The sequence below is a fragment of the Empidonax traillii genome, unplaced genomic scaffold, assembly GCF_003031625.1.
Source record: "Empidonax traillii isolate 1590-97213 ecotype Southwest subspecies unplaced genomic scaffold, ASM303162v1 scaffold32:size1966603, whole genome shotgun sequence".
Classification (NCBI taxonomy): domain Eukaryota; kingdom Metazoa; phylum Chordata; class Aves; order Passeriformes; family Tyrannidae; genus Empidonax; species Empidonax traillii.
In genome coordinates, this window is record NW_020955225.1 from 342585 (window position 1) to 362178 (window position 19594).

Below are 19594 nucleotides of genomic sequence, written 5' to 3' on the forward strand. Positions count from 1 at the left end.
TCTGAGCTGTGGAGATCAGTGTGATAACGGTGCCCAGCTGAATTCAGGTTACATTCTCCTGCCTGGATTTACGATGGGATGCTTTTGACAGGGCTGATGTGCCCTGACAAAGACTTCATTAGGAGTGTCAGCCCTGCTCCAGCACCAGAGGGTGATGCTCTGGACCACGGTGCTTACTTAGCATATGAAGGACAGATGTCTGCTGAGCAGGGCCTAATTGCTCCTGACTACAAACTGACCTAAAAAAGTCTTTCAGCTCCTGCAAGGCAACAGTGAAGAACATAAATAGGACATCTTGTGCAAAGACAACAAAATCTGGCACCCACTGAGGAAAGGTGGCTCCAGCAACAGAATGTGGTGTCCCAGAGCTGGGGGCACCGGGACCAGACCCTGCAGTTTGGTCACAGCTCCATCTGAAGATGTTTTCCAGCCAGAAATTCCACTCCTCTTCAACAAGGAGCTCATCCTTACCTTGCTGTGTGAATGACATGGGTAAGCTTAAAAAGTACTGCTGGTTGGTGTCACACAGAGCACAAAAGCAACGAGGACTAAATCCACGAAATGCCCAATTCTGTCAGATCCCAGCCTGTAAAACAGTCACTGGTAGTTGTGTTTCGCTTGTCAAGGGTGCAGGTGAACTTCTTGATGCTTGTTAAGATTCCACAGAATAAAAAGCTCAATATCCCTCTATTATCTGTCACTTCTGGGATTTCCAAAAAACACAGCCCTGAAGATTTATTTTTAAGGAAATCTGCCGCTTTAGTTGCAAGTTTCTTGAATATGGAATACAATCTGGCTGTCAGGGCAAGCAGGGCCATTGATCACAGAAATGGCAGGAAACACCTGCCTAAAATTAGGAGTGGGTTTCTTGAATCAACACCAATAAAAGCCATGCATATTTAGAATATTTAATAAGTTACAACTCTCAGTAAGAGAAATTAATGTTATTTTCACAGAAAGTTACAGAAGTTTATTTGTGAGCACCCTTCCCAAGCTCAGTATCATCTCCTCAAGCAACAACTTCCAGATTTTATTTTTTTTTCTATCCTGGAATTTTAATTAGTTTCCCTTGCCTTACATGATGAATCAGATTGCTTAATTTTCTCATCTGAAAACACTAGAGGAAGAAGACAGACGAGACATGATTACTGAAATAATGAGCAAAGTTTTTAGCAAAAATCTTGAGGAGGAATTCTGAAAAGAGCTGACTAATGGTTTTACAATTAGGAGTCCTTTGTAACCAAATGTTTTTGTTATAATTGCCCTGAAGATGAACTGAGGAATTCCTTAAAGTAATGGTCAGGATCAAAGCCTAATTAAAGCTAAAATATTGTCCCAAAATCCCAAGGACTAAAATCCTGTCTTCTTTTGCTCTATTAGCAAATTACAAAGATGGATATTCTCTCCCTTTTTTTAGTGTTATAATTCAATTATCCCCTAACTAAGAACAGGGAACATTTTGAAGGTGTAACAGCAGAAGCAGAAACTATTTTTTTCTACTAAGTTAGAGCATAGATGTTTTCTTTTCCTACCATAAATTACTTCCCAGGTTATATTTGCTCAAAACTCCTAATTACCTGGACTTTCACCTGAATTACAAAAGTGCTGCTGCTTTTACTCCACACTTTTCAGATCTTGTATCTGTAGTTCAGAGTCAACAGAAGAACTGCTGAAGACATTTGGCAAAGTTTTGGAAAAGCAGCCCAAGTACAAATTCACCTCTGCAAAAGCTTAATTCTCTCTTCTCCTACATTAGCTTGTGACTTTTTTCTCAGCTACTAACACCATTTTTCTTCAAATTCTTCAAAAGAATTTGCAAATCCCAGTCCAGAACATGGAAATCACAAATTGTTTCCAACTGATTAACAACCTTGGAATGTGAACCGAGAGAATATCTAACGTGTTCTTTTGAAGGCAGACTGCAATTTGAGACACGGGTCACATCTGAAAGCAGGAGAAACACGAGTCAATAGAAATAAGAACTGGAAAAGCATTTCCTGGCCTGTGCCTCTTCCCAGGCCATGTCACAACCGCCAGGGTGGAACACTCAGAGCTGGTGATGGCTGGAGAAAAGCTGCTGATGCCTCACAATTGTGCCCAAGAGCTGCCTCTGTGTGTCCATCCTGCATCTGATCTTCCAGAAAGAAGTCCTGACCCATCAGAGCCGCTGTCTTTTCCAAAGGAAGTTACTGCCACATCGATTTTAAGGTGCTGAACACAAAATGATTTGTGTTTCAAACCCAGAAAGTTTCATGGGCTACCTATTAAGAACACAGTCAAATGTATGAAAAATTCCCATTCTGGCAGAGGGATCGTGTGGAGGAGCATGAGAAGGGGACTGCCCTTCCTGGCCTTCCAGGAGGAAGGTTTAACCCAACAGCTCCTGAGGTCCTTCAGTCCAACAAAAGGGTGACGGTGGCAGCCACTTGTGCCTTCCAAAAGAAGGCTGGGTGAAAACACAGGTTCTCTTACAACATACATTTTACAAGTTCTGAAATCAATGAGATAGATTGTCTAACAAGATGTGGAACAAATTACAAAGCAGGTATCTTGGAGGGGGGAGGTACAGGGAGAGGGCCCAGCACACTTTTGCATGCTCAGACGGAAGAATTTTGGACACAAGGAACGCTCAAGCAAAGTCAAGTCAACAAATAAGGTGTCAAGAAGCAAGACACGCCCAGGTTACTCTAATTCTTGTGGAAGAGAAGTTAAAGTTCTGCATCTTGACACTCCTTTGCCTCTAATTAAATTCTACATGGGAAGATAAATAAGGCAATGAGGAAGGACACAGACAATAAAAATAGAGGTGCTGTATTCTAGCTGCTGAAAATCAAACACAAGATGTAGCAAAACATCCTCACCTCGAACTGCCCCATCCTCAGTATCCAAACTAGTACATAATTACAGAGATACAATTTTAAGAGGCAAATAAACAAAGAAACTTTAGCAAACTGTTAGGAGAAAGTCCTTTGCATAAGCACAATTAGTATGGGAAGTATATTCACTTCAAGTAATCTACTTTTAGTCTTGATCTACCTTTCTTCAGCAACTTCAAGTTTAAACTAAGTGCCAATCTCCACATTTTAAATTGCAAATTACTTTTCTAAATCACTTAACAAATATCCTTGAAATTTCACATGTCAACAGCTCATTAATATCTACAGTAAATGTAGCTCTCTGAAAAGAACCACAGATTTTATGTTTATTGAGACAGATAGCTGGCACAGAGAAATAGAGCTCCTTCAATTACTAGTTGGCAGAAGCTAACTTCAGTTTAAAATCAGTCTGCAGGAATTTATGGCAACACTGCAGTGAAGTGACTATTTTGAATAAGATTAGCTACTGCTGATGGTGATGCTTGGACAGTGTTTATAAATCAAACTTAGAACTTAGTATTTTATAATAGGCCACTTCAAAACTATCTCCCATAATCACCTCTGCAGTATATTATGATAAATGCAAACATGCTGGGGATTAAAAGTAATAAAGTGAGGTACACAAGGTAATGAGTAAACAAAGACTTTATGCATATACATTTTCAATACCTTGTGCCCAGCTTAACTCAGACCTTTGTAGGGAACAACAGATTAATCACAGTAGCACACCTAACACAAGTATTTCAGTAACCCCAAACCTCATTTCCTTGTGCTTTCAAAAAACTTACATTCATGATCCTTAAGGAAGGGAAATCATATATTGTTAAACAGTGATATTCTGAATATAAACAGCTTTTTTGGTTGATGAATTTTCAATTATACTGTTACCTCAGTAAAGCAAAACTTGAAAATTCATCTAAAACAAGTATATTAGACAAAGTAAATAACAATAAAAAGTTTTAATTCAGATGAATCTCTGGCAACCTTTCCAAGACTCAACTTTTCATTTAGAATTCAAATGGCATCGGGTGCTGGTTTTCTGTTGGTTTTGGAGGGTTTTTTTTTTGCAAGAACATGAAAGCAGATGGCCTGAAATGCTTCCCTGTTTATGGGGCCAGGGCTCTACAGTTAAACATTTCTAGTTTTCTTGGCCAAAGTATGGATTCCAGACCATGATCCAGGAAGCACAGACACCAATTAAAAGGGCAGCTATTGATATGAGGGAAGAACACCTTGGTTAAGAACACCTTGGTTAAGAACACCTTTACCTGCATGAGAGTTGGGGAACAACTCCACGGGAGAAAGGAATCAAATGTGGAGGACTTCATTATAAAAGCATGTGTGAATGTAAATAAGAACATTTAAGTGAAACAGTAATGAACAAAATCTGTATTGCACTGTTCTAATTGCTGCTCCTGTGAATCTTCTGAAAGCTCGCCATCAAAGCTAAAAACAGGCACGGCTAAAAAAAAAAAATCCCAGTTCCGGGGGCTCACATGATTTCAGACTTTGACAGCCAATGAAAATAAAATACTGAAATAACAGAATTTATTCTCACCAAACAGAAAGGGATAATTAGTGTCTGGAATGAGAACGAAGGGCACTAAAGCTGTGACCATTCCTGCCTGTACCAAAGAAGGAGCAATCCCAGCACCCTTCACCACATCACTGATTTTCCAAATTCCTGAGCCAGCAGGCAAAACCCGCCTGTTCTATTGATGGAAATAACACCCCAAAATAAGGCAGAGACAGAAGCACAACATTACTTGATGCCAGATGAACACAAGAGAAGCCCTGCAGTGCTCACTGGCACAGACACAGACACCCCTCTGGTCAGTAAATTACTGGAGTAACTTACGAATCCACATGAAGAACTCTCTGGCCACTTCTGGCACACGCGGCGGCCACAATGGATTCAGGCAAACCTGAAATGACACAGGCAGGTTTTAGAACTTAGTATACTGAGAGATATTAAAAACTGAAATAAAAGTAGAACTTAGTCACAAGCAGGCAACTCAAACAAAAGATATTTTACAATGTGTGTCACTGAAATTTTTAACAATCTCATGCTGCTAAAAATAATGAACACTACTCTGGGTTAATATTTTCTTATGACCCTCTTAAATGCAAGAAACTTCTTTTGTTTAGTAACTGTATTGACATGTGTCACTTGCAAACACTACTGAGTTAAAGCTTGGCACCAGTGTCTTCTCTAGAAACCTTGTGATCATAACCAGATTGAGCACTTGCCAGCACACTGATACCCAAAGTTTAGTGGGATGCTCTGTAACTGCATCCCTCCTGATGCCGACAGGTATTACCTGAGGGCATTTTTGTGTATTTTTGTTCACTTCCAAGTGTCTGACACAAAGACTGTGGTTGTCCTTAGTGATATCCCTATCAAAATCTCCCACATCATGCAATTACACTGTGTCAAATCAGTATGTTTTAGAAAAAAATACATAGTAAAAAAGCACACCAAAAGGCTAGTGATATTCCTCTACCACCAACACATGCTTGGGATGGCACAGGAACCCATTTGGAAGTCTAATAAATAAATTAATGAGGCTGTTCTGTAACATCTACTCCTACTCAGCAGATTTCACAGGCCCAGCTGGATGACTCGGATCTCTGAGCACGTTCAGGAAAGCAGGACAGCTCCCGGGCTAAGGAGCTGCCCAGCCCCAACTCCACTGGAATCTCTTTTTAAGTGATCTATTGGCTGTTTAAGCAGGTAATTCAGTAACAGAGATTAAAACTCTAAGGGACTGGTATTAGGAGACACTTAGGCCACGTATTCAATTAAGGGATGAGATTAAACAAAGTGAAAGGAGTTGTGGCTGATCTGATTTACAGCAGCACCAGGAGCAGCTGCTCCAGCGCAACTGCTGAGACAGGACTGGAAGTGGAAAAATCAGGTGTGGGAGAGCACAGTCTTTTTTGGTTTGCCTCATGACAAACATCATCTCTGGCAGAATTCCAGGCCTATTCCAGTTATCTATTGCTTCAGAAGGAATACTGCTTCACAAACAAATAAATCATCACCTTACCAACGTGATGATTCATTTAAAACACAACGCAATAGTTAAAGGTACTGAATAACCCCCTGCTACTTGAAAGGCAGCAGTTTTCACTTAGAGTAAGAAGCTGTTGGACTTGAATGGGATACTAAACACAATTTAGCCCTCACAGAGACAGGAACAAATAATTTTAAATGGCTGAGCTAATCTTTATTAATTCTAGAATGTGAAATGCAGTCTAGGAAACACCTCGTGGGACTCAGACACCCCAGACCACAGTTTCACAAACCCTTTAAGCCAGTAAAGGCAAACACAACCATCAAAATACAGATGTTCCACCTCTCAGCCCTGATCTTTTGCCACTCCTGACCTCCTTCCACATCAAGCAAAGGGTCAGTTTTTTGGGAGAGCAGTTCCATAGTGGTGTCCAATAGCATAAATGCTTGGATCAATAAAACAGAGGTTCGAGGATATGCATGACAAATGTCCCAGGAAAACAGCTACAACTTCCCTTCAATTTTCTGGTTTTAATGATTACTATTTTGAGGGAGAAAATCCTTTTCTGAATTGATAAAGCAGAAAAAGTGACAATAGTTTTGCATTGCTGACCTTCCACAGCAAGTGAAGGCTGACCATGGAATTAATCTCCAGGAGTAGCAAGAGGGATGAACAATCACACCAGTTCCCTGGACATTTGTTTCACAGCTTGAAAGGCCAATAACCTTTAGAGCAGAATTTTTGAAAGCAAGAACTCAAAACACAGAGCACTGTGAACAAGGAGGAAACACTCCACTGCAGCACACCCTTCAGAACTGCCAGGAGCCCCTGGCTGCACACACTGATCAAGTGAGAGCAGCTCCCCCCTGTTTATACACACGTTCCATTTCACTCCCTCTATAAACTATCTGGAATAGAATCTACAACTACTATTTCGCTGGGAGTTCCTGAGAAAGGTTTTCTTTCCCTCAATGGGGCACAGAGAGTATTACTCCAGAAATGGAATTGAGAAACTTGTTTCTCCTTCCTTATTGATAAAAGCCACTGAGAAAGTGTTGTAAAACATCACCAGTGCTGCCTGGCTGACCTGGGCTGGAGTTATAGCTACCAGGGCATAACTGATTGCTTTAAGCTTGATCCAATTGATACTGTGTTGGAGGTCTGTTCTTCCATTAACCTTGGATGAAATTGTTCCCTGAATTAGCTTCCTTGCTCTTGAAAGCTGGCATCAATTTTCTTCACCAACCCTTTGCTTCTCAGATACCGTGGCCCCCCACATACCCACTGGGAACAGAATGAGGCTGAAAGGCAAGGCCTGTGAAATCCTCCTCTTGGAGAGGCTCTCCAACAACCTGAGGGAGCAAGACACCAATTGTTCTGTGACAAAACCTCAGTAAAGCCAAGAAACAAGACTGCGCTGTGGCACCAGTTTCTGAATTCTCTTCTCCAACAGAAACAAAGGCACGGGGGGAAGGGGCAGTTTTGTCAAATGCCAGTTAGTCCTGTGAGGGAGCTGGACTGCAGGATGGCTACGGGACAAAAGCCTTCTCCAAGAAAGAATGTTCTGGTTAACACCCCATCGTCATACAGGTATAGATGGTCCTTCTCTATCTAGGACTAAACTAACTCAGAAAAGCCTCCTCACAGAAATGCTTGTTCATGTAATGACAGCACGGGAAGCTGAACTGTCTCCTACTGGATGCTCACAGACTGGTGCAAAACAGGTCCCCTCCAGATGATTCAATAACAGAGAAATATTACCATCTTTTTATGAATTCTTCCTACTTGGAAATAGTTTTCTGTTCTGGATTTTGATTTGTCAAAAACCCTAAGCTGGATTATATCCAGTTTTTGAAATGCGTTCGGACCCTCACTACAGGGCAGAGCACAGTAGTGGATTCTGGAGTTTCCCTTATGCCCGATGAATAAATAAAGCTGGGTATCTCCAGGTTGTTTTCCTCCTGAGGATTATTCTAACACTTCCTGACACTTATCCTGCTTGGGGAACAGGCATCTGCTGTTTGGTCATCTTTAGGGACCAAGGATTTAGCACTGTAACCTGTATCACTCACAGGGTGTTTGAACAGGCAGCTGAGTAATGATTTGGATCCACTAACTTACATCACTAAGAACAGAAAGATCTAAATAAGAATCTACACCTCCTTTTACATTACTACTAAAAACCTCTAAAATTGTACTGCTATCAAAATCAGTAATCAAATCCTGACTCTTCATTGCCCTCTGCCACAATTAATAATAACCAATATTTTTCTACTCCTTGCTGTGAAGCACAGCACACGTTTCATTGCATCTGAAATGAAAAGGGCTACTGCAAAAGAACATTTTCTCAAATAAGGTTCCAAATCCAGACAATTTTTAGATTTGCAATGGTATTAGCAGGAAATAAGAAGTCTGAGTAGGAATTGCATGATCCAACCACAAGAAAACAGCACCAGATCCAGACTTCAGTGTGTTACACATAAACATCTGGCAGCATAAAAGGGATTTATGTGGAAGAATAAGGAGTCCATACAATACTTGTATCATTGGATCTGCTGACTCAGAAGTTCTTTGTATTTGAGGCAGAATCAATTCAGAAATAGCAGTGCTTGCTACCAAGACATGTTTGTATACTTTCTGTGTTTCCTGGCCCTTTCATAATTCCCCTTTGGAAGGCTTACATGTGAAATATTTGCATTATGTTAGATTGTCGTGCACTTCATTTCTCTTACTAGAAAAACTAAGATAAAGAGTTTTCCTTCAAGGAGGAGGACTGGTCAGTGCCAGTTGGAATCTCCATCATCATTCCTTAAAGCCACTGCCTTCTTCCTCTACTTACTAACCCCCATTTATCACATGCAGTATTAAATTAGCCTTTCCGGCCTTGCCAAGGAAACAGTCATTTAAAATTTCAATGAGGTCAGACATTCTGTCTGCACACAGATATAAATATAAGTATAAAATTAGTGATTTTACTCATTAGTGATGCCTGGATTGCTACCATGTTCTAACAGGTAGAATTTCACAGGCAGTACTTGATACTCATCCAGCAGTGACAGATTTTTGGAGCTTCCCTATGAAGCAAAATCAACAGTACTTTCACTTTCAAGAATAGTGATTTTGAAGTAAAAAAGAAATAGAGGAATTAGTTACACATTATTTAGTTACCAAAAAAACAATTCTACTTTTAGTTTCAACATAGCAAAATTAAAAACTGAGGTAACAGCTGACCTACAGAACATTTTTCTTCAGCTTTAAAAGCCAAATAATTTAAAAAGTTTTACAAAATAATGCAAAGTTATGATTCACCTCTGTGTAATCAAAAATTAATTTTAGGCTTACACACTGTGCCTCCTGCTCAGCAGCTGTATATGCTGCTCTAGTGATGCACTGCCTTTAAATGGACACAGTCACTGCCCTGAGCAATTTATAAACAGTTTCATATGTGTGGAAGTATCTTGGTTCCCAAGCTGTTCACTGCAAACTATTTCCCAGTCATCCAGCTGATAAGTTTTCACTGAATTACATGAGATTCATCTTGAAAAGGCTTAAATGTTTAATTTGCTTCACTGTATCTACTAAATAAATCACAAGTGGCTCTTTCATAATATAAAACGCTGAGGGAAAATATATTAAAAATGCTGGAACACAGACAATTTCAAAACAATCTTCTGGAGTCAGACAGTTGACCAGCTGCGATAAATTTTGTTTGCATCTGAACTTCTAGGAAGAGAAGAGCAGCTGACTCTGGAGGAGCTCACTACACCATCTTCATGGTGTGGTTTTGGAATATGTGGAACTTTAAAGGCATTTCATAATTTAAGTGGAAATGAAAATATTTATTGTATATAGTATTTTAAGTTAAAGATAGCAAATTAAATTTGAATATTAGGTTTGATTAATTTTAATATATGTTCACATTGCAGAACATTATCAGAAAATATTTCTATATTACAGAATATGGTACAGAAATGCCAACCCACAGAGACAAGTGAAAAATCATAACTGGTCAAGGAAGGAGCCAAGAGTTTCTTCTCCTACACTGTAATTCCATAAAGTTATCTGTATCCCATGAGGGGAACCTGGCAATGAAAACCATGGGTTCTGACAGTTGGTACAGATAAATGTTATTTAGAAAAGGAATGACATTTCCTCCTGGAACAGACAAACAGACAACTGAAATAAACAACTGCTCCTGATTCAGCCCAGAACTTTGAAGTCCCTTGCTAAGCCTTTTTCTAAAGGAGTTTGTCACCTTGATATGCAGATGACCTACTCTGTATTTTCGAAGCAGGGGCACGGCAGTCCTACAGTCTGTTATTCTGTAAGATCAGCAATATAATCTGAAAACCTGAAGAACACAAACAGGCTGAGAAGGACAACAAAGGGTTCACAGAAGGATGAGTTTTCTCCCAAGAGCAGCCTAGGACATTGCACAGGGGCTGGGAAAGAAACCTGTCTGAGGCAGCAGTAAGAGCCAAGGTGGCTATCACAGCATCACTGCTACACCCCAAAATCCACACTGGAAACCACAACACAACTCCTCAACTTTAGTTAGGTTAAAAAAACGCAGAAGGAAGATAAAGGCATGTTTGCATTTGGAGAATACTAGAAAAATCAAAGGGGGACACGCAGGATATGGGACAGGAGGGTGAGTCAGTGTTCATTTTGTTTCACATCCACATGGATAGGCAATGAATGACTTATTTACAAATGATAACAAAACGTGGCCCTATTTCCTCCTTCCAGACATCAACATTACCAGTCAGGGCCACTGTGTTAGTCCACAATGACCACTGATGTCAACAAACATCCACCTTCAGCTGGTTTTCCATCGAGCTTTCAACTCTAAATAGCTGCTGATGTAAATTGAAGACTGTGCACTTATATAAGGTAATGTAACCAAAATACCAGCCCAAAAGATGTATTAAAAAAACATATTTGGCACATCCCAAAAATATCCTGCAACAATAAAAACATTAGGAATTACTTATTTTTTAAAATCAACCTTCAGTGTTAACTTCAAAATTCACATCCATAACATTCAAGTTAGTTTTTCAAGGTATATTTTAAAAATATTGTTAGTATCTGGAAGTGATTTTTCCTAACACTACACTTACATAAGATAAACATAAAGTACTTACACCACTCCCAGCATATCGAACAATAAATAATAGATTCTCCTGACAGGACTTTGATGACCTGGCAAAGCCCGAGTGCTTTCAGCCAAAATCATATGAAACCATAAATCACTCTTTATTTTATAGAATATTTCAAAATGGATTCCTGCTTTCTACCTTGAAAGTCATTTCATGTGTTATTTATAACCACTGAAAACCAGAATGGAAAGAAAATTGCATAGAACTAGAAAATTTACTGTGACTGCTTTTATAAAGAATAACTCCTTTTTAGAAAAAAATTAGAATTACTGGCAGACAAACTTGTGAATACACCACCTTTTAAAGAGCCATATCCTTCACAACTTCCCCAGCAGTAATGCAGGCCTTGTGGAACGCAGCCCAAGGAACTGAAGAACTTCCAAGGTAAGATGCCCCTGCCCCTGTATCCACACCCCTGGCACAGCCACACTGCAAACCTTGGCACTTCCAGGAGCTTCTGCCCTAAATTCAGTGTTGCTGAATGTTCTGCCTGTGAATTTTCCTATTTGACAACTTCCTGAAGACAAAAGCTCTGCCGCTGACTCCCAGCTCTGCGTGTCCCTCTCAAACAAACGCCTGTATTTTGGGGTATTTTCCAGAGAACTCCTCCTGTTCCCTCTCACTGTCAATGCACCACCACGAATGCCCCAATTATTTAAAGGTGACCCCACAAAAGCTGATCAATAACGAACCCCCTTAACTGAACATGACTAATCCCCACCTTGAATTCCTTGAGCAAGCATTTACACCGGCCCTTCAGGCTTTTAGACAATACAAATCAACAAGCATCAACTCACAAAAAAGAGGTTCCATTTGCACCAAGCTTCCTACATTAAAACAGCTAAATGGGCCCGAAATAAAATTCGAATCTAACCTTACCACTCAATCTAATTACTAAAATTAACAGATGTACAAATTACAAAACCAGGAAAAGGCCACACATGCAGAAAAGAATGGAATTACTACTATGCATTAAAAATACCATTAGCACAAAGGTTCTAGTTATTACATGTGACAATTAAATATCCATAGGTACATTCAGCACTGGTTACAGCCTTAGAAAACACAGCTGAAGACCAGGCTAAGATATTCCCTCAGGTGCCACTTCCCAAAGAGAAGACAGATGAAAGTTTTACTCGAAATAATCTTCCACACTGAGTAACTGAGTAGAGATTTTAAAAACACCAGTCAGTCAACAGTGTTAGTCACCATTTACGTACGTTCTGAGTAAAAAGGAACGCAGAGAAAAGACAAAACAATTCCTAAAATGCAGAATTCTGAAAAATTTGAGATTGGTTACAGCAAAACTCTCTGCAGGTGGGCAAAAAAAATCATCCCTGAATACCAGTGGCTAAAATAGCTGAATAGCTTAACATAATTTGTATAAACATTGGGGTTTCTGCATCATGTACATAAACACTATTTACCTTATGGCAGTAAAGAATGGATTATCCTCAAAAATCACAGAAGTTATGCAACTTTTAATATTTTACTCTTACAGTTTGATACTTTAGCTTTCCATAATTACCTATTCTTCTCACACAGGCAAAATACTCACAAATCTGTAGACATATGAAAATTTCAGACTCATTTTTATTGCTTCCACCCCGTACAACAGGGTTAAGAGCACAGAAGGGATCTCCTCATTTGCTCAATAATCTTAATTTTGCATTTTTAGTAGAGTTATGGTCAACAACGGGGCAATATATTTTCTTAACTCTCAAAACTCCAGAAATAAATCAGAAATCCTTTAAGCAACTACACAAACAGTGCACAGGAATGGCTTTTTTTCTGCTAAACACTGAAATTACACCAGGAAACCCACTCATTCTATTCCAAATTGCTGGAAATCTTAAATCCAAAGGACACAATTGGACAGATTAGTGAACTCCAAAACTAGAGTTGCTGATTTCACAAGGAAAACAAGAACATTTAGGAGCATCTTCCCATTTGTGCTCCAACCAACCAACACCCTGAGCTCTTCAGGAAGGCAAACTAAATCTGGGTGTAAATTTGGGACCTACAAACAGTGATGTATTTGGAGCATTTTAAGATTAGATTAGAGCTCCATGCAGAATTTAAGGTGGGCAGCTTATCAAGACCAGTCTGAATCTGGTCACTGTCACTGGGTTCTACACACAGAAATCTATTTCAATACTTATAAATTATTTCAGTCCACAAGCAGCAAGAATCTTACTTCTGAAGGAGCATTTTAAAATTTCCTAGCAGTTACACTGTGGTTTGTTTCAGTGAGACAATTCCAGGTCTCCACCATTACTGACCTGAATAGGATGAACTTGTACAGGATACAGAACGGGTAGAAAGTTCAGAATTACAGTGTGTGCAACTGCTCATAGACTAAAAAATACGCTTTAATGAGAAGAACTCAAAAGTTTTGAGTTATTTTTAAGCCCGCATAGAGACTGGGAAAAAAAAAAATTAAGTACAAAACCACATATTATCAGCATATACCACCTATACCACAAGGAGATGGGGTACAGCTCTGCAGAGCCTGTTTTGGCTCAGGAGAGCAAACCTGCCCAGCGGGACGGTGTTTCGGGAAGAAGGGCTGGCAAAGGAGGCAGGGCCAGCCAGGCAAGGCTTTCCGGGGCACCGCAGGAGCCGCTGCCCCAGGTTGTGCGGGGCAGTGCCCGCTCACAGGGCCGGGGGCCACAGAGACAGCCCCACCCGCACCTCTATTTCTGAGCACACCTGGATACCCGCCCGCAGCCCCGGAGCCCCCAGCCCGCCCTGCCCAGACGCCGCTGCCTCCCCTCGGCCTCCACCTCCCTCCTCTGCCGCTCCCTCCCCACCCCTCCCCTCGGCCATGCCGGGGCCGTCCCGTACCGGTGCCCAGCACCACCACCTCGAACTCCGCGGGCAGGTTGTCCGCCATCTTGGGGGCCGCCGTCACGCGGCGCCGGCGGAAGGGGCGGGATCGGCACCGGGGGGACGGGGGGGGGGGGGGAAAATGGCGGGGGCGGGCCCTGAGGGCGGTGCCGGTGCCGCTCCCCCCAAGGGCCGCTCCGGAGCGGCCCTTGGGGGGAGCGGCACCGGCACCGCCCTCACGGCCCTCACGGCCCCTTCCACCAACCTGGGGCTGGATGAGCTGGATGCTCGCTGCTCTTTATTAATATAGCCAAGAAAATATTTCCCTCATTATTTTAAAAAGTTCCCTTGCTCCCCAACCGCAATAATTTTTTTTCCTTTAGCCACCATGTTGAATGCAGATTTTAAAAAGTGCATTGGTTATTAGTGTATTAGTTAGAAAGTCAGATTAAGCGCCCTTTCTTATTAATTAACAGCCATATTATATGTTTGATTGTACTACGTTCTCTGCAGGCAAAACCCTCTCTATTTTTCTCAATGCATCAATTAACTCATTTTAATTTTCCTCTAAAGGCCAAAATAACCCTCTGCCTCCTCCTAGACCTTACAAAGAAAGGAAGCTGGAATCTGGAATGAAATCCAAGATCCAGAGTACCTCCTCCTGTATTAGCAGTCTAAGTGAAAGAACAGCAAGTATAAAAGCACATATTTGAAAAAGCCAGATACAGCAACGTAGGCAGAACACCTGTCCCAGAATACTCTGGAAATTTCTGCAAAGTTTTGCTTTTTATTTTGCATTTAATGGCTTGTATGGCTTTAAACTAATCTCTTGGTGTTATTCATTGTGTATGATTATATTAAAGTCTTAACACCTTAAATCAATAATAACAATAAACCAGCTAGCAGCCTGTTAACACCTTATTACAAGCTCCTTGTTCACACAGCAAAAGAATAGTGAAAATAGTATAAAGTGACTAATGGAAACCAGAGCCCACCTTTACCCCCACGGTACTGCCAGATGTGCTAGAGCAGAGGCAGCACAGAAAATGGTCTGGCAGGAAACATCAAACAACAGAAGAACAAAAAACCATACAGATTTAAACATTAGTACTTCATTACTACACTGAGAAATATGTAACAGAGAAAATGAGTAGTTATTAATCCAGATAGGAGTAAGATCAAATCTTATATTTCTTATATTTATGCTTTCAGTTGTCCCACAGAGATTTTGATTCAAACTTCCATTCTTCAATTCTGTGAATGGAGCTGTCATTTCTACTATTCAACCTGCAACACAGGAATTTAGCTCCAGAATTCTCACAGTGCTGGATCATCCTGACCTAAATGTCTTGTGTTCAGGAACAAAGCATCACTATATTGGTTAGATCAGATAAGACAAATTCCCCTTGCACATCCTTTTCCTGCTGAGGGAGGGCACACTCATGAAAATATAACATCATCGTGAAACCCTTTTGTTATTGTTTAACATAATTCTAGGACTGCACTGGAGCAGAGCTATTTCACTGTCAATGTCTTACTGTTTCTCAAGTGCTTAAGTATTTATCCCACCACAAAATGCTGTTGTTTGGTGCTGTGAGTTCCTGTGAGCTTCATTCATAAGATGCAATCAGTGCAATCCTATTTCATGATGACAGTCATTATCCACTGGACCAGAAATCCTCCTTAGTACTATTTATTTGACAAAAATGATTATTCAGGATCTTTAACTGCAAGGTTTGTCAGTCCCACACAACACAAAAATATTTCTCTGTACTTTCCAGTTTTAATATCAGCAAATGTAGAAGTGAAATATGTAAGTATGAATAATTTTTATGAGAATTTCATGGACCTTGAGAAAATGTCTTGCCATGTTTTTCTCTTTAGCTATTTAATTGCAATGTCATATTAACAGAAAGCAGCATACCCAATTCTGCATGGATGAATAAACACATTCAATAAAGAAGATTTAACAGAGTAAATCAAACACTGGATTAAACATTTTCTGCATAACAGACCACAAAATGGGCATTCATTTTACCAATAGATCCTCTACATTAGAAACAAATAGAAATGCCCACCAACATAATTAAACTGCACATCCTGTGGCCTGATTACTGAATTTCCCTGTATTTTGTTAAACTAGGTCTCATCAATTAGAATTGCCAAAATGCATACAGAAAAACGAAATGTAATTCTTTTAACCATTTGTATTCAACACATTTTCCCCTACGTTTTATGAAGTAATTCACAATCCTATATATTGCAGGGGATTTATACAGCCTTTTTAACAAAAACAATTCAGAAGGACACATAAAAAAGATCAATTTTAGGATTCCACTTTAAGCAGGTCTAAAAGTTTTCTGTGAGCTACTTTTCCTACTTTGATTTCCAGCAAAGCATCTCTCCTGAAAACATGGTGTTTTGCTTTATAGCTTTTATTTGGGATTTTCACATGTTCACAGAAGTCCCTTTGTTACTTTGAAGTCTGTGTAGTTAACATTTAATTCTATCAAAATGCATTTCAGAAATGTAGCAATCTGAGCAAAACCTCATGTTTTTATGTTCCCAGGGAGAAACACTGAAGCTCGAAAGAAAATCAGGAAGAGTCAGCATTGGAATGATGGAGTTTCCAGTTATTTCCAGATCCAGTCTCAGATCATTTGATCAAATGAGTCTTCCTCCAAAAACAAACAGCAAATGCTTCATATTCACTATGATGAATTTTAATTTTTTTGAGTTACAGCCTCTTTATCCTGCGGTGACTTCACGTGTGAAATCTCATTATTCATTCCATTATTCCCTCAATGGATACAGAATTTAATTCTACTCGAGCACCAGTTTGAATAAGGATCAGCAGCAGGATCGGGCCTATTAGCTGCTTGAAACATCTCGTGAATAACCCGATTTATCCCAACGAAATGGCTCATTAGCTCAGGCAGCAGGGAAATGTTTGTGCGTTGCTGCAGTTCTGCGTGGTTTTCATATGGAGTTTGCAGTTATGCAACTGGCCCTCGCTCAAGCATGAACCAACTGGCTTGTTCATTAACCACAGGAACAGCCACTCTGTGCTCAAGCATGTTTGTGAAAAAATTAGTCGTTTCCAAATTCATTCCCAACTCCCAGACACCTTTATTCTGTCTCCTCCTTGGTTACCACTGTCTGAGTTTTCCTTTCTTACTGTAGTTAGTCCTAATCATGCCCTTAAATCTTGTGCTTTATCAGTGGCATTAGACCCTGGAGTGCAAATTCTCAGTGAGATGTAGACACTCAGTTCCCATGGATGGGATGAATATTCCTCTGATAGAGTCATCTTGGCCTTGGTGCATCAGTGAACTGAACACAGCTTAAAAACTCTGACTAATAAACCCACATTTTCTACCTAAGGAGCACTGGAACTAATGTTGAAGTTGCCCTTTTGCCTACTAAGATGTGGGAAAATATAGGATTGTTTAGGGAGATGGGGAAAGAGAATTACACGTCACTTGACTTCTGTAAGTAGGCAAGGAGTCTATTTTCCCAGCTTTAATTAATAGCAATCTGCAATAATTCTGTAGGTCTCTCATGGCAGTCAAAACTTTCTTGTGCAAAATGAACACAGAGGAGAGAAAAAACAGCATCATGGCTTTGATCAGGCTGCTCTGCCCAGCATAGCTGGCAGGGTATGGAAAGAAAGCTCCACTCCAGCTAAATTAAGGATTACCAGTGAGTTTTACAGGTCTCCAGGTCTCCTAAAACTACAGATGTGAAAGATGAAGGAGATTGTCTTTGCAGCAGCTTCAAAATCCAGGGTTTTTTTTAAATCTTTAATCTTAAAATAGCTAATGAACCTTGGATGATGACTAATATGCTGCAGTTTTCATTGCTTGTCTCTCAGAGACGTGGAGGAAAACTTAACTTTAGGAATTGGAGGCATGGAGAACTACTGGTGGTAGAATCAGACTGTGTCTTGATTTACAGTGAGGTTACCCCATGTTATGTGCATTATATGGGGTCAGTCATGGGTTTATTTGGTTTGATTTCTTCTCTCAGTGCTCTGTAGTGATCACTAAAATAATGACCACAGTTGAATCTCTCAGGATTTAAAGTACAAACTCTCAGAGAATAAATGCATTTTGTATGTGTATCAAAGAATGTTTATATGGCTAAATTGCATGTTCCAAGCTTCGCATTTCTAAATACTCTTAATAACCAATCTCTTCTGTTTCTTCTCATCTGCTGAAAATGACAGCGTTATAACAAAGTGGGGTATCAATAACATCGGAATAAATTGGGAGGAATTACTGAAATTATGCCATTGTAAACTAGGATGCTACAAAACAGTTTAATGCTTTCTGTCCCAGCAATTCCATTATTTGGATATTCCAGCATCTAAAAGTCTGGGTCAATCATGGTATTTCTCCAATTGCCAGTAAACACCAGAAAAAAGAAGCAGATTGGATATATGGGACTGCTGTACAAAGTAGGGAAATAGATCAAGATTTATTAAGATTTAATCAAGATTAAGTAAAGATGGACAAGCATGTCTCATGGTATTTAGTTACTGCCCTATTTAATTTACAATATTACATGGAGCAGTTTTATTGCATAGTAAGGTTTTCATACTTGTGCTTTCCAGGTTTAGGAAAACTGTACCTTTTCCAGCACATCTGGAGACTGTGGCTTATGTAAGAAACTAATCTCTTTTCCCTGGAACTATTCCTGTTCTTCTTCGTATTGCATTTCTTTTATTCATCTCTCTTGACTTGTTGCCAATTTATGGATACAGATCCTTTAGCCATTAGGGCATATTCCTCCTTCATTCCAGTCAGCACGAGTTTTACCATGCAAAGTTCAGCCTCTGCATCCTGGTCTTTTCTGATTGTTTAACAACAGTAATTACAGTTGGAGGTGAAATGTATGTTGCTTTAAACAGGAGAGAGGAGTAATTATCTCATTTCACTGTATATTTAATATGTGCCCGTGGAGATACTGAAAAAAAGCAGGAATTGATCTGAGAGATGGATGATACAGCATAGTAAGCAAAAAAAACAAACACCCAACCAACCACAGAGTGGAAGGCTGTAGTTCCCTATTTGAGGAGAATGACAAGTGCAAGATTTTTGAGTAATTTTTTAAAAAGCAGTATTCTCAAGTCTTGAAAATCATGAATGGCACCTGGCTAAAATTAAAAGAGAGGAAAAACGAAGACTTTAGGTTCTGAAACTGATAAAGGTCCCTTAGGAAACTCCCCATAAATATGCTCATATAATTAAAAGGGTTTAAAGTAGTCCATAAAGCTATGTGAATTGATGTGTCTCATATGCAGTATTTTTGCCTAGACTTCACCTGAGAAACCATAAACAAAAGACTATAAAAGCCTCAGATGAAATGAGTTCTTGCCAGCTCAGATTCTTGTGAAGACACGCCTGTCACCAAGGACCCAAACACGAAACTGTATCCGAGAGACATCCAAAAGTTAGAGGGGAGTAACAGCCAGGGACTGACTTTCAGATGAAGCAGACTATCAGTGATGACACTCAGTTAAAAGATTAATGACTGCATTTGAAATTCTGTGGATAAATTGCTAGAGCAAACATTTTTCTTACTTGGAGCAGCAGGTCTGTGCTTGAGGTTGATTTGCCTCGGTCCCAATGCACTGGGTCTGTCACTGCTGCACTTGGAGCTCTGCAGAAGAGCAAAGACTTAGTTTGGGCTTTGCAGCTGCAGTGGTGGA

At 40.0% G+C, this 19594-nt stretch overlaps 1 protein-coding gene across 2 annotated transcripts in view; it reads right to left on the minus strand.

Annotated features, from left to right (window-relative positions):
* Window positions 1–13983, minus strand: part of CHM (CHM, Rab escort protein 1) — a 52001-nt gene extending 38018 nt beyond the window's left edge. For both annotated transcript variants that reach the window (XM_027911463.1, XM_027911462.1), the window contains exons 1-2: window positions 13900–13983; window positions 4735–4801 (exon numbers count right to left, since the gene is read on the minus strand). In XM_027911463.1, coding sequence (XP_027767264.1) covers window positions 4735–4801; window positions 13900–13948 — 116 coding nt within the window. In that variant the 5' untranslated portion in view covers window positions 13949–13983. The remainder of the gene's footprint in view (window positions 1–4734; window positions 4802–13899) is intronic.
* Between the last annotated feature and the right edge of the window lie 5611 nt (window positions 13984–19594).